This window comes from Lycorma delicatula, chromosome 4, assembly GCF_047948215.1.
Source record: "Lycorma delicatula isolate Av1 chromosome 4, ASM4794821v1, whole genome shotgun sequence".
In the NCBI taxonomy this organism is placed as follows: domain Eukaryota; kingdom Metazoa; phylum Arthropoda; class Insecta; order Hemiptera; family Fulgoridae; genus Lycorma; species Lycorma delicatula.
This window is the reverse complement of record NC_134458.1, coordinates 199,163,197-199,176,474: the sequence shown is the minus strand read 5'-3', so window position 1 is coordinate 199,176,474 and position 13,278 is coordinate 199,163,197. Positions and strand designations below refer to the sequence as shown.

Below are 13,278 nucleotides of genomic sequence, written 5' to 3'. Positions count from 1 at the left end.
GAAAAAGAAGGATTATCACCAAGGACTATTATAATTCACTACTGGACTGATGAAGAGTGCTGTTCAAGCCAAATATTCATATTTGGCAAAAAAAGTGCTCTTTCACCACAATTATGTGTTTGCAAACAAACTTCAGATTATTGGAGTGTTTTCACATGTGCTGACTTCACCAAATTGACTTCCAGCGATTATTTAATCTTCCCAAACCAGAAAAAATGGGTTGCTGGATGAAGATTCACTTCAAATGTTGAGCTAAAGGCTGAGACAATCACATACTTTGCAGAAATGGACAAATCACATTACACTTACAGTATTAAAACATTGGAAAGTTGTTGGTCAAAATGTAATGTATTAAAAACGACTACTTTATTAAAAAAAAAAAATCTCGTAAAAATCTTGACTTTTCTATGTCAGGCCAAGAACTTTCTGAATGCCCTTTGTATTATTATAATACAAAAACACAGACTAACAAGAAAAAAGTTTGGAACTGAGATAAAAGTAGGTGAATTATAATGTATTTTTATGCTGAATCTTAAAATGAAATCAGTTTTTCTTCATCACCCTCTGATTTTTAGTTATGACCCTTTAAAATATTTAGAAACTTCTTAAATAATGGAATACAAAAAATAATAATAATTACAATTAAAATTCCTATCTTTATTTTGCAAACATTTATGTTTAACTTAATTTCTTATTTTCCTTTTGTGTTCAGTGAAATCTTCTCTATTTATCATCTGGCAGTAGTCATGCATCATAGATTCATCCCATCTGCATTGATAATGTTGTTCCATCTGCAATATATTTTGGTGGAACCTTTCTCCTTGTTCGTCGTTGATGTCACCCAAGGATAAAGGGAAAAAGTCTCATTTTTAGTAGTTCACTAAGAGTTCATTTATAAACCGATCATAGTTTTCAGCTTTTTTGTTTCCGAGAAAACCAGTAACGACATCTTAAAATGACTTCCATGCTGCTAGTTCTTTAGGATAAAGTTTGCTGTCAAATATATTTTCATGAATTTTCTTATTTGTGGCCCAATGAATATTCCCTCTTTTAATTTGACTTCACTTAAATGTGAAAAAACCTCAGTTAAATATTAAAGCCATCTCCATCTTTATCTAATGCTTTTACAAAATTCATCATCAGGCTTAGTTTTATATGGGAGGTGGTAAAATAATATGATCTGCTTCGAAAAGGGGAATATTGACAACATATTCCTTTCCTGGGTTAAACAGATTTCTTTTTGGCCAGTCTTTAACTACGTAGTGTTTATCTATAGCCCGACTATTCTGCAAACACATATATTTTGTAAAGGTACTCTGCAGACCAAGAAGTCCTATCGCTTTCAGGTCAGCATACTAAATAGCTTCTAAAATTTTTGACATACTTTCATATGTTTCTTCCATTCCTACAGCATGTGCTACCAGTATAAAAGAAAAGTTATTCAAGTTATGCAACAACACTGCCTTTAAGCTTTTTTTTTTGATGAGTCTATAAATAAATGCCGATCATGAATAATATATTAAATATCCAGTTCAGACATTAGCCCCCTAACATCATTATATGAACAACCATCTCTTCTAAAGTATTTCAGTAAATTTTAGTTTCAATTTCTATATACTGAAATTTTAGTATTCTTGTTTAATAAATTCCAATCTTTAAGAAGTGAACCTAGAAATTCTACATACTGTTTTGACAAATACAAGTCACGAATTAGTTACTCAGTTCCGCATGTATGATGAGGTGAGGTTCAGTATTTGATTCTTCTGGAATGAAATTAATACTTATTGATGTTGAGGATGCATCGGTTGAGCCTTCTGGAGAAACAGAATTTCTTTCCAAGAAGTTGGAGCGATCGAAAATGGTAATCAATAAATCGGCACCATGAAATACTGGTCCCACAGCTGAATGAACATTTGAGTATGCAATACTGCTTTTATTGTTTGAAATGAAACCGGTAACATCTGTTAAGTAAAAATAGCAGTGATCATAATGGTTAGTAGGCTCTTAACAAATCATTGGTATGCCAAAAGGCAAATGCTCTATTTATCGTTTAACAACTGGGTTAGTTTTATGTAGCAGTTCATTCAAGTTGAGCCCAGGATTCTTGGTCTTCCAAGGGATAGTCAAAATAATGTTTGTAAGCAGTTTTTAAGTAGATTCATTACTGCTTTTCTTGACTTTTCATGGTGAATTCTCCACAAATGTAACAAAAAATATTTGTACAATTTTTACAAGCCCAATTTTTATTCATTGTAAAACTCAAAATGCTTTAATGAATGAAAGACATTAAATTTAAATAATACAGAAATACTTTCTTAATTATAACAAATAATTTAATTTATAAATACATAATTACTTAAAATACTTCATAAAATTGTTTCACCATGGAGTACAATAAATCTATATATACACACACACACACACACACACACACACACACACAACTTAACAAAACTTGATGTTCAATAAAATAATACCAAAAGTTGTTCTGTCATAAAAATCTTTCACCAAATTTATGGTGTCACTTATGAAACAATTATTATAATATGTATATGATAAAACCACTACCACAACTAAAGAATACAGCAAGTCATACCAAGAGCTGAACTCATACTGATGAAAATCTCATCATGTTGAATTACTCATTAGTTGACTCACTGGCATGTCTACACATGTCTGGCTGGAAATGAAATGACATCATTCGACTATTACATATCAAATATAGGTCTACAGCAGACATCACAATATAAATCAGATGTGAATAAGCAAACATACAGACGTACTAACATATTTGTACTAATTGTTGCAAGAATGATGGAACAAATAAATTTAAGGAGTTGTAAATTAGAATGTTACATGATGGGTTGTTTCAGAATAAATATTCAGATTCAGCTTATAAAATACTATATAGATCACCTACTTCCTTTTCAGTTCCAAATTTTATGTTGACCAGTATGATATACAGTATGGTCACTGGGAACGTTAATGCTTTATAGTATTTCTGAAAGTGCGTCAAAGTACTCTACTATTTCTTAACAGAATTTTATAAATATTAAAATTAGATTACTAGGAAATTACAGAGAAGAAATAATTATTTTTAATGTGTACTTTTTCAAAATTCCAGTTTTTTTTTTTAAATGTAACTTAACTGTAACTGTAAACAATAACCAAATAAAACCAGACTTAAATATGGTATGATAGTGTTTTTCATTTATATGGTTTTTTTTTCAATAAGTTGTAAATAATGTATAGAACTTTAAAAAGAAGCTTTGTTAGGTGACCAATATTGTAGTTTATTGAATAGCATCCATTTATAAATATGTTATAGCCTTACTATATGGATGCATATAATAGGGTTCTGGGAAATAGTTATATTAATGGGATAAGAAAAATAAATTTTTTTTCCACAATGGGAGTATTCCAAATAAAAGAAATCAGATATTTTAAACAGCCCTCTAAAAATAAATAATCAATAAAAAAAATTAATATTTAAAAATGACTGACCAATTTCTCTAGTATCAGGAAATGCAAAAGGTTGAGCAGAAATAGTTGAGAACAATGTATCAGACATGAACTCCATATAATCTTCATCTACCATCATTGTACTATCATTGCTGTGAGGCTGCCAATCCAGCATTTCCATTTCTGACAACTGTTAGAAGAGACAATATACATCACCAGAAGTCAACAAATATACTACTTAACAAATTAAATTTTTTTTAAGTAACATTGATGAAAATAGCTGTATTTAAATTATTTGTGTCCCTAAATTAGAAAATAATACTCGTATGCAACATGTAGTTTTTTGTTACAGGGGTTGGGGGATTGACTAAAACAGAAGACGACATATTTTTGCAATGTAATGTATATTGAATAAAAAATATATTTACATCTACAACAAGTTAAATCTAAAGATGTTTTATTATGGGCCATATGCAATAAAAAATATAAAATGTTACATAAAAGTACCATACAATGATAAAATATTCCATTTTTCTCTTGAGTTCAGTAAAAACTTCTCTTTTTAAAAACCAGCAGCAGTCATCGCCCATCATATACTGGTCCCAGCATCTCCTGGTATTGTTTCAATTTCGTAATGTCCAGATGAAATTTCTTTCCTTGTTCATCACTCACTGTACCCAAATTGTCTAGCAAAAATCCAAATGAAAATGCAAAAAATGCATTTTTTCGGACATGCAACATCTGAGTAATTTCTACGCTTTTATAAGCTCATCTACGAGGGTTCTATAGTTCTCATATTTCTTATTAACCAGAAATCCCTTCACTACACTTACAAAACAGTTCTAAGCTGCCAATTTTTTATAATTTAATTTTTTTTATAAAGGAGATCACTTAAAAGTTTCCTAATTTGAGGTCAAATAAAGATGCCTTATCTTAATTTTACATCACTTAACTGGGAAAATAGTTCTTTTAAGAACTTGAAACTATTATCTACTTTCTCCATAGCTGTAACAAAGTTTTTCATTAGACCAAGCTTAGTACGGAGAGGCAGGAGAAGCATTATCTTTTTTGGATCAGTGTGGGGAGTATACTTTATAACTGAATACCTCTCTTTTTCTGTTTCGCCACCGGAACCACCATAAGATATTACTTCAGAGGATGAATGAGGATGATATATATGAGTGTAAATAACGTGTAGTCTTGTACAGTCTCAGGTCAATCATTCCTGAAATGTGTGGTTATTTAAAGTACCTGGTTCAAAATAAGTTCAATGAGGCCAATCTTTCTTAATGAAATGTTCTTGTATTGCCAGAATGTCCCATAGGCACAAAACACAAGAATACTTTATAAAAACCTCTTGAAGTCCTAGTAATATACCTGTCACTTTTAAATTTCCACAAATATTCCACTGATACTTCTTATATTTAACTTCATTTAGTATGGTAGCCAAGTTACCATGGTTTTCTTTCATTGTCACTAAATGAGCTAAAGGAATATATGGTTTTTCATTTCTATTATAAAGCAATACTGCTTTTAGGCTGCATTTAAATGAATCTATGAAAATACACCTGTCAGAAGGTATATGTTCCACATTAAGTTCGTTAATTAAACCATCAACATCAGGTATGTGATCCTTCTGTTTATAAAAACTTGAAAATGTTAATTCTGTTTTAAGTAAAGTGAAACACTTGTGTTTTTATCTAACAGGTTCCACTGTTGAAGTCTGGGATCAAGAAGTTCACCTTTTTGTTTTGACAACCCAGGTCACATACCAAACCATTTAATTCGTTTTGAGTTATTAAATGAGGCTCACTGGTGGTTGGTAAAAATGTAGGGTTACAGCACAAAATGTTTCTTGCCATGCATCTACTAAACTAGATTTACATAACAACTCACACAGCAAACATGAGAAGCCTAACATATCTTGATCTCTAATTTTGGTATTTAAAATAAAAAAAGTAGGCTTTTTTGACTTCCTGAGATATAGATCTAGACTGTGATTTTAAAGTAAATCTTCCACATATGTAAAAAGAACTTATCTGCTGAATGTATGCAACATTGATGACTAGAACTTGCCATTTTAAATAAAATATAACAAAATCCCTGAAAGACACTTGACTGTACACAAGACAGAATCAAACTAAATTTTATTAAATTAACATAACAGAGTCTTTAGAAGCTCATAGAATGCAATGGAAATACCCAATACAGCCAGGTTTAAGCAATTCCATGTAATTCAAAACAGGATAATAGGTACTCAAAAATGGGATGCATTAAGGTATTTCTGTGAATAGATATTTTAATAAGTATTAAAATGAAACACAAAAAGAGCAGTTTCATTAATGTTACAAAAATCAAAGATCAGGTTAGATGATTTTTCATCATGGTAGATGAGGATTATAATCTTCATCTTCATCTAACATCATTGTACTATCATTGCTGTGAGGTTGCTAATCCAGCATTTCCATCTCTGACAGGTATTATACATTACTGAAAACGATACAAATTAAATTTAAAAAAAAAAAAAAAAAAAACAGTTATCAATGAAAAGTCTAGTAAGACTTTCCTGAATGAATTTTCTTGTTATTATCACTGTTCTCTCAATTAATTCATTTTTACCAAAGAATAATGAAACTGTTCATTTGTTGAAAAACCATTTTAAAATTGTTAATGAATAATGTAACAAACCATCAAATTCCAAGCATCATATGAATATTTCTTAATTTCATTTTTCATAACACTATTATTAATATTATATAATTTTTATTTTTTTTAACTAGGTTGTAGATTAAGTAAATTTTTAGATTAAGAATGCTGATCTATCATTCGGTGATTAAAACAGAATAGAAAATAAAAAAAACATACTTTTTTAAATAAATTTCTTTACTATAAATTGTGAAATAGGTTATTTATAACCTGTTAGAACTATTTAGGTGATGAAATTATATTTCTCACAATTAAAGTTATTGGTTTATCAAAATACTAATCAAGGGGAAAATCAAATATTGTGTCTTTTAAAGTTTTTTTTTATTTTTTTATTGGATTATAAAAAAACTTTTTTATTAAAAAAAAATATTAAATTAAAACATTCTAAATGTTAGATTTAGGAAAAACAAAATTCTCAAGAAAGAAAAATTATTATTCTAAAGCAACTAGCAGAATAAAACAAAAGCAAAACGCAGCTCATGTGAAAAGGAAGTAAGCTGAAAAAAGAATCAAGACAGTAATAATAATAATATTAAAATTATTATATTACTGGATAGTAATATACTTATTATCTCTACAATAGGAAAGGAGAAGACAAAATAGTAAGATATGAACAATAAACCTGGATACAGAGTTTCTAGGAAAAAGTTGAAGGACTGAAAAAAATAAAATTTAAAGTTTTAAGGAAATATTTTGAAGAAAATAAAACTATTCAAAATTACTCATTGATAAAAACCAGACAATGCAATATGAATGAGGATAATTAAACTGACCATAAATTACGTCTTGGTTTTTGAACCCTTCTTCTTTGTCAAAAATCAACACAGAAAACAACTCCCTCTTAATAAATCAATTAAATTTCTAACAGCTCTAACAAAATTAAAATTGCATCAATAAACAAAAACTTCTTTTAGATCAACTCTCTATTTTTCTGCACATACATCTGTCAGTGATATAGTTCCAGCACCATATAATAATAATTTTATATAATACATCCACAACATTTTTAAAATATGAGTGAAAATATATGGTGCACTATTCTTAAAAATATATTATGCAATGACGCATTTTGGAATATGATAAAAGAAAACTATTTTACGCAATATAACTAGTTATTTTACTTTACTTTTAATAGGGGTCCTACAGATCCCTTCTCAAACCCTAGAGTTGCCATCATTTTGATCACCAAAGGTGATTAACAATTGGGAATAGTAATAATTTTATGATAAAAATAAATTTTTATTATTATTATATTATCAATCATTTATTTTAAATTTTATTTTATTTCATTTTATCAAAAGAAGGTTTCATATACGAAACAGCTATTAAATTGAAATTTGGAGCTAATTTCTCTTCAGTTAATTTGAAAATCAACTGAAATACTTCTTTTAAATGTACAGGGTGATTCAAAGAAACGGGAAATTTTGAAAGTTGTGTTGGTAGCCGTGGGCGATTGGTACCACTTGATAAGTGGCGCCAGCCTCTTATGGCAATACTAACCTGCCATTTAGTTGTCATGGATCCTTGGAGTGGTGCGCAACGTCCATTTGCTATCAAAGCGCTTTACAAAACAATGACAGTGTAGAGGGAGAGCGTAGAGAATTTCGCCGTCATTTTAATCTGGGACGGCACAACCGTGTTCCATCAGCACATGCAATTAAAACATGGATATCAAATTTTGAGGAAACCGGTTCGGCAATGAAAAAGAAACCTCCAGGCCGAGAGTGAACCATCCGTACACCACAGAATGTTCAAGCTTTACAAGATGCTGCCACACGAAGTCCACATCGGTCAATCCTTCGTCTCTCTGCATCTTTACAATCGCATAGTTCAACTGTTCGAAGAATGTTAGTGAAGGACTTGCAATTTCATCCATACAAGTTGCAGATCGTCCAGGAACTGAAACCGAACGATGCAGTTGTGCGAGCATAATTCTGTAATGTAATGCTTCAGAAGATAAATGATAACGAAGAGTTTGTTCACAAACTGTGGATGTCAGATGAAGCGCATTTCCACCTCAGTGGATTTGTTAACAATTTTTTTGAGGATGACAACGGTCTTGCGATTACAGTGACGTCGGCTCGTTACATAGCCATGCTTGAAACCTTTGTTGTGGAACAACAAAAGAGATTTCCACCAATTCTTAACACAGCCTGGTTTCAACAAGATGGAGCAACGTCACATACTGCACGAATATCGATGGCAGCTGTACGCCGATTGTTTGGACGTGTCATTTCACGAAATGGTGACATTAGATGGCCTCCTAGATTGCCTGATCTCTCAGTTTGCGATTACTTTTTGTGGGGTCACCTTAAAAGCAAAGTGTTCCACAGTAGACCTGCTACAACAGAAGAACTGAAGGCAAAGATCCGAGAAGCAATTGCGGAAATTCCAGTTGAGATCTTACGTCAAACCATGAACAATTTAACGAAGAGACTTCGTGAGTGTTTACGTAGAAGAGGTCACCTGCAAGATGTCATCTTTAAGAAATAAACTAAAATGTATGTATCCTAAAATGGCAACATTTGTACAATTACATGAAATAAAATTAATTTTCTAAAAAAAATTTTTCATTAACGTTATTTAATATTTTTAATTTCCTGTTTCTTTGAATCACCTGTATTATTATTTTTCTCTCATGAAATGGTTATTAAGAAATAATTTAGGATCTAACAGTCCTTTTAAGTTAATATATTAATTCTTCTAACTGGATGTGAAATAGAACCCCTATATAAAAAATTATCACATATTCAAAGGCCTCTTCTTCATAGCAATATATTGTAATTTACGGATGGTGCCTAAAAGCGACAGAATTAATAAAATTATTTTAACCATTATAAATTTTTAATGAAAATGTACAAACCACATCTTGGCCATCTTTTGAAGTCCACCCAAACTTTTGATTACGATAAAACATCCGCCATTTTTTGTATTCTGCTGTTACAGCATTCAATTTCCTCTTCCAGTATTTCCCTTCCAGAACAACAGCCTAAAAATAAAAATCAAAGTATGAAAAAATTATGTAACAGGTATATTATTTTATTTTACTAATTTGAATTTTATCTAACTTCACATCCTTCCGTTTTCACAATGCTATTCCCTGAGATGTTCTGCGTAACAGTCAGGTTGCAAAAGTACATTTCACCACCTTATCAAAAATCCAAAAATTGCTTCTCTTATATTCTCATATTTTTTGTATACAACTGGTCTCTTTCACCTTTTATTCTTTATATCACGTATCAACTAAACATAATTATAATTATGTTAGTGGAAAATTAATTATAAAAAGAAAAAGAAGAAAAAAGTATTACACTTGATAAAAAAAAAGCAGTAGAGCTGACAAACTTTTCAATCAGTTAATCTTTTAATGTTACACAAATCTACTAATCATAAATCACAATACAAAACAAAGGGCGACTAAAATGTAATGCACACTGGAATGCAGTGAGGGAACAAGATGTTGACAAAGCGACAGGTGCTGTCATCGTGTAGTTTCATTCCCTTACTACTAACATTCTAAAACTAGTTAACCTGTGCTCTTTCACACTTTGTTATTAGGCATTTTTATGGAGTCGTGTATGCCTGATATGTCAATGTTTAAATCATGTGTCACATGTGCAGTGATTAAATTTTTAACAGTGGAAATGTGAATTCTAGTGATATTCATCGTCGACTAAAAGTAATCTACGGTGACAAAACTGTTGATCAAAATACTGTGAGTAGATGCGTAATAAATTTTATGAAACAGAACTGTAAAGCAAATATTGAGAATAAACTGTGAATTGGTCTACTGGGTTTCTATGATTGATGAGAAACCACGAAAAGCAGGTGGATGAATCAATTCAACATGGCTGTCACATCACATAATATTTTGACACCCGAATAGGCATATGAAATGAGTAGGATACATTATTGTACCTAGGCTACCTTAAAATTTGTTCACACAACTCACAGAAGAGTCAAGGCTCTACTGAAGTTAAATTTTAACCAATCCCACACCCTCCATACTCCCAGATTTGGCGCCCTGTGATTTTCACTTCTTTCTCCAATTAAAGAAAGATATTGAGGGTATTCACGTCAGCATAGATATGAACTGAAGGACTCATTGAGATTATTGGCCAAGGAAAGACAGCATTTTACATTGATAGAATAAAAAAACTGGTTCACTGTTGTGAGAAATGTGCAGCTGTAAATGGTGACAATGTGGAAAATTTTTATAATATATGAAATGTATTTTTATGCCCTATTTTTTAAAATTTAACTATCTCTTTTCATCTGTGAAATATGAGTGAATGTTTCATATAATTTTTCATTAATAAAATAACATAAATTCTACGCAAACTTTAGAAAAATTCAAAATAAAGTATTTGTTTAGAAAGTAAACACAATATTTTTTTTTTACTAATAAATAAAGATTATCTTCTGAAATAAAATTTACCTCTGGCTTGTTGTGAGTATCCACATCCAAGGGCGATGCGAACTGGCAGACCAGAGAATTCTTCTTTGTGATGACTGAAACAATAAATAAATAAAATTAAACAAAGAAGTAATGACAAAAAATCAAGTAATCAACTTTGTTCAAAATAAGCCATAACCATAACAATTGTAGACATTGAAAAATAAGATATTAATCATGAAAATGGCAGAACAATTCTCAAGAAGAACAAGTATCTCATACCAAGCTTAGTAGGAGAATAGAAGTGTTATTCAGATAAATATGACAAAACCTACCAAAATCCAGTCAATATTCATATTTACAACTATTATATTCTAAACCTTCGATCTATTTGCTACAGGACTTAATCTCAGAACAAACTTTGACCAGTGCTTCCTGTACCTCAGATATAATATATACATCATGACTGAGGAGTTTTATACAGTAAAGTAACAAATTAATGTAAAACACTGCATGCATTAACCTTCACCTTTCACCTTTCTGTTGTGAAACACTGCATGCATTAACTCGTTCGGGTATAACCAATAACAACCGCAGTGAATGTACACACTTCCACAAAAAAAAAAGAAGATATTACTTAGATTGGAACCACGCTTCACAATGAAAATAAACATCTGATATCTATACATTACTTTTAGTAAATAACCGAGATTGTCCACAATAATTAATTAATCTTTTTAGTTTTATCTGGTTCTATAAATTCTTGAAGAATATTGAAGTCTTTAAGCATTGTGCTGTTTGTAAAACCATTGTTTAAGGAATTCTGATCTGAAGATGACACAATGATTTCCCAGGTGACTACAGCAGTTGGATTTTTAATATCAATATCTTCAATTATTAATATTGAAGAAATAGAGCACGCATAACTTCTTTCTTACCAATTTTTTAAAGCAATCAAGCAAACGTTTTATATTCAATCTACATAAGTGTTAGAAAACATTTCAAAATAATTCTTGCATTTGCATATGAAAACTTCTTTGTTGATGAAATTCTTCAGTAAAAACTTGTTACTCTAATAAAAACTCATTTCACATGTCTACACAACAAACATTTCATGAACAAGTACTGTAATGTACATGTAAAGAACTATTTAACTAACAGAAATGTTAAGAAAAAATTCAACGGTATGGTTATTTTCGTTTTTGGTCATATGAGCACAAACAATGCTGAAAATTCTGGGCAGCCTGTTGAGGTTATAACTGCAGACGGTGTTGAAAAAAATGTATGATACGGTAATGAATGACAGAAGATTGAAAGCGTATGAGATCGCTAAGACAACAGGCATCTCAAATGAACAGGTGCACCATACTTTTGGTGAATATTTACATGTGTGAAATTTGTCCACAAGATTGGTACCATGTTTGCACACAACTGATTACAAGGTTGAACAAATAAACATATTTAAGCATGGTTTGGGACTGTTTCAATATAATTGAGAGGAATTTTTGTGCAAATTACCTTGGATGCACCAATACTGACCAGAAACTAAGGAACAGTGGTTGCAGTTAGGGAACTACAAGTTTTTTCATTCTGAAAAAAAGTAGCACATTTGACATAAAAGAAGATTCTTTTTCACAAAGGAAATGCACCAGCTTTTATGACTGTGACAGCAAAATTGTTACAATTACACTTTTGCATCACTGCTACTCACCAGATGAGCACCTTTAGATTATTTATTATTTTTTTATGAATAATTCACCTGATAAGCTTGAAGCTTCTGCAGTGGTTATATGAAATTGAAATTTTATAACTTATAAAAAATCCCATACCTAGCTGGGATTCAAACCTGGGCCTCAGGATGAAAAGTGAAGATGAAGTGGCTTCTTCATATTTGTTTCCAATCATGATGAACTGGCTTGCTAGAAAGTTAATCATGCGAAATGATGAAGTTACTGCCGAATCATCAACCTATTTTAAGACTTAGATAAATCATACTGTAAGATGGGATTGAAAAACTTGAGCACCATTAAACTAAAAGTGTATGAACTTGAAAGAAGATTATAATGAAAAATAACGATTTTTCTCAAAAACTTGTGTCCTACATGTATTCTTTCCCAATCTCCCACCTTACAATACCACAGAGGTTAGCATTTTTACAGTGCCAACAAAGATGGTAAGTTTACAATACAAACAAATGAAAAAAAAAGTTTCATCTCAGCTTCAAATTACGTAATCAATAATTAATCAACAGTATTATATAAACAAAAATTCATAAAACTATTAGATACAAATTCTAATACATTTCACATTACCCAAAGACCTAAACATTGAAATGGGTTTCTTTTTCATTATCTTGACAACTGGTAAACATCTTATACCAAATATCAGAAAAAATTAGGCTGAGATAAGGACTAAATAATATACAAACTTAAGTGTAAAAACAAATTATTGTAGGATCATATTCTATACCTATGCCTACCTATTGATTTTTTAGATTTTATAGTTTTTATAATAATTCAACATAAATTACAGAGACTTTTTTACTCATTAAAAACTAAAAACGTTTTCAAGAAAATTAGTTGTAAAATAACCAGCTAAGAAACTAAGGATGGCTTTCATCCTCATAAATCATCCTGGTAAAATCAGTTTTATATCCTTATAATCCTTTTCTTATTTTTATCAAAATGCAGGTGGTGCGATAAATAAACAAATAA

The 13,278-nt window shown here is 30.5% G+C and overlaps 1 protein-coding gene across 3 annotated transcripts in view; it reads right to left on the bottom strand.

Moving 5' to 3' along the window:
• Mondo (MLX interacting protein mondo) overlaps positions 1 to 13,278 on the bottom strand; it is a 284,390-nt gene that overhangs the window by 95,840 nt on the left and 175,272 nt on the right. For all 3 annotated transcript variants that reach the window (XM_075364989.1, XM_075364990.1, XM_075364991.1), the window contains exons 3-5: positions 10,607 to 10,680; positions 9,032 to 9,157; positions 3,505 to 3,652 (exon numbers count right to left, since the gene is read on the bottom strand). In XM_075364989.1, coding sequence (XP_075221104.1) covers positions 3,505 to 3,652; positions 9,032 to 9,157; positions 10,607 to 10,680 — 348 coding nt within the window. The remainder of the gene's footprint in view (positions 1 to 3,504; positions 3,653 to 9,031; positions 9,158 to 10,606; positions 10,681 to 13,278) is intronic.